At 59.3% G+C, this 1,333-nt stretch overlaps 1 protein-coding gene across 1 annotated transcript in view; it reads right to left on the bottom strand.

Annotated features, from left to right (window-relative positions):
• The window catches only part of LHX5 (LIM homeobox 5), a 20,760-nt gene that overhangs the window by 17,807 nt on the left and 1,620 nt on the right, over positions 1 to 1,333 (bottom strand). Inside the window, exon 2 of the mRNA XM_027773122.1 lies at positions 506 to 729. Within this exon, the coding sequence (XP_027628923.1) occupies positions 506 to 729 (224 nt within the window). The remainder of the gene's footprint in view (positions 1 to 505; positions 730 to 1,333) is intronic.

Below are 1,333 nucleotides of genomic sequence, written 5' to 3'. Positions count from 1 at the left end.
TCTTTCCTGGCGGGGCTGGGCGTTCGGAAGGCCCTTCTTAAACGTCCAGGGTACTTCTCAGCTCTAGCCTTGGTAGAACCCCGCCTTCTTGGGGAGCGCACGGAAGGGGGTATATAGGGCCCTAGGGCCTCGGATCTTACTCCCCTTTCTCTCTTTCCTTCCGACCTCAACTAGTGGCCTTCCAGTGCACCCAGAAATTACATGGAGCGCCAAGGGCACAGAAGGGTGAATTGTGCAGGTCAGTTTGGGGGGGAGTGGAACGTGGGAAAGGCTCGTTAGTGGGAGGAGGGCGCAGAGCTGGTGGGGCCCTGTTCCCTAGCAGGACCCGCTCTATCGCTCTCTTCCCCACCTCTAACCCCTCGCCTTTCTCTGCTGGGAGCGTGAGCGCCGTGGAGAGCTCGGAGCCGAGCACAGACTCCGCACAGCAGGCAAAGTAGAGAGGGCGGACTGAGCCCTGCGGGAGAGCGTTGTAGCCTGGGGCCGGGGAGGCGCGGAGGCCTCCTACCTGAGTTGAGGCTGCCCTCCTTGAGGCTGGAGGAGCTCAGGTAGTCGTCCTTGCACACGAACTTGTTCTCGTCGATGACGTAGAGCTCCTCGCCGGTGGACAGCTGCTTGTTACACACCATGCAGGTGAAGCAGTTGAGGTGGAAGACTTTGCTCCGAGCCTTGCGCACCAGGTCGCTGGGAGAGATGCCTTGCGCGCAGCCAGCGCACTTGGTGCCAAAGCGCCTGTGGACACAAGGCACCTGTCCCGGTGAGGTGGGCTCTGGGCCCAGTTCTCTCCAGCCCCTGACCTCTTCCCATCCACCCTGGCTTCCAAGCTGCCTGCATATCCACATCTGTCAAAAAATAATAATAAAAGCTCCCATCCTGCCCTTCCTGGCCAGAGCTGACGCGGGACCAACGTTCTGTATGGTATTTGGGACTGGGACTGCTCTGCTTCTCTCAGCTGGCTTTACTGGGACTCTCCTGGTCTGGGAAGGGTGCAATCTTCAGCCAAATGGAGAGCCCCAAGCACCCCACTGTCTTCCTCCTCACTCCCCCTGCCCCCACTCCTGTCCCTGCCAGACCGGCCTGGGCTGCTCAAGGCAAACTCAGCTCTCAGTTCCACGAAGGACTGAAAGCCGTAAAGCCACGCGGGATGGGATCGGACCTCCTGTTTGGGCCTCCGAAATCCTTTATAGGGCCAGTCTGCCTATCTGCCTGGTCCTTGCAGGGTGGTAGTGTATTTGAGCAGGAAAGGGGGGAACCTTCCTCTGAATTCCAGTGCTATTCCCACTTTGGGACCTGCTGGAACTAGCCAGCGGGACCCTAGACGGGTAGACTCTTTTAA

This window comes from Tupaia chinensis, unplaced genomic scaffold (assembly GCF_000334495.1).
Source record: "Tupaia chinensis unplaced genomic scaffold, TupChi_1.0 Scaffold000323_1, whole genome shotgun sequence".
NCBI lineage: Eukaryota > Metazoa > Chordata > Mammalia > Scandentia > Tupaiidae > Tupaia > Tupaia belangeri.
This window is presented reverse-complemented; position numbering and strand designations above follow the sequence as displayed.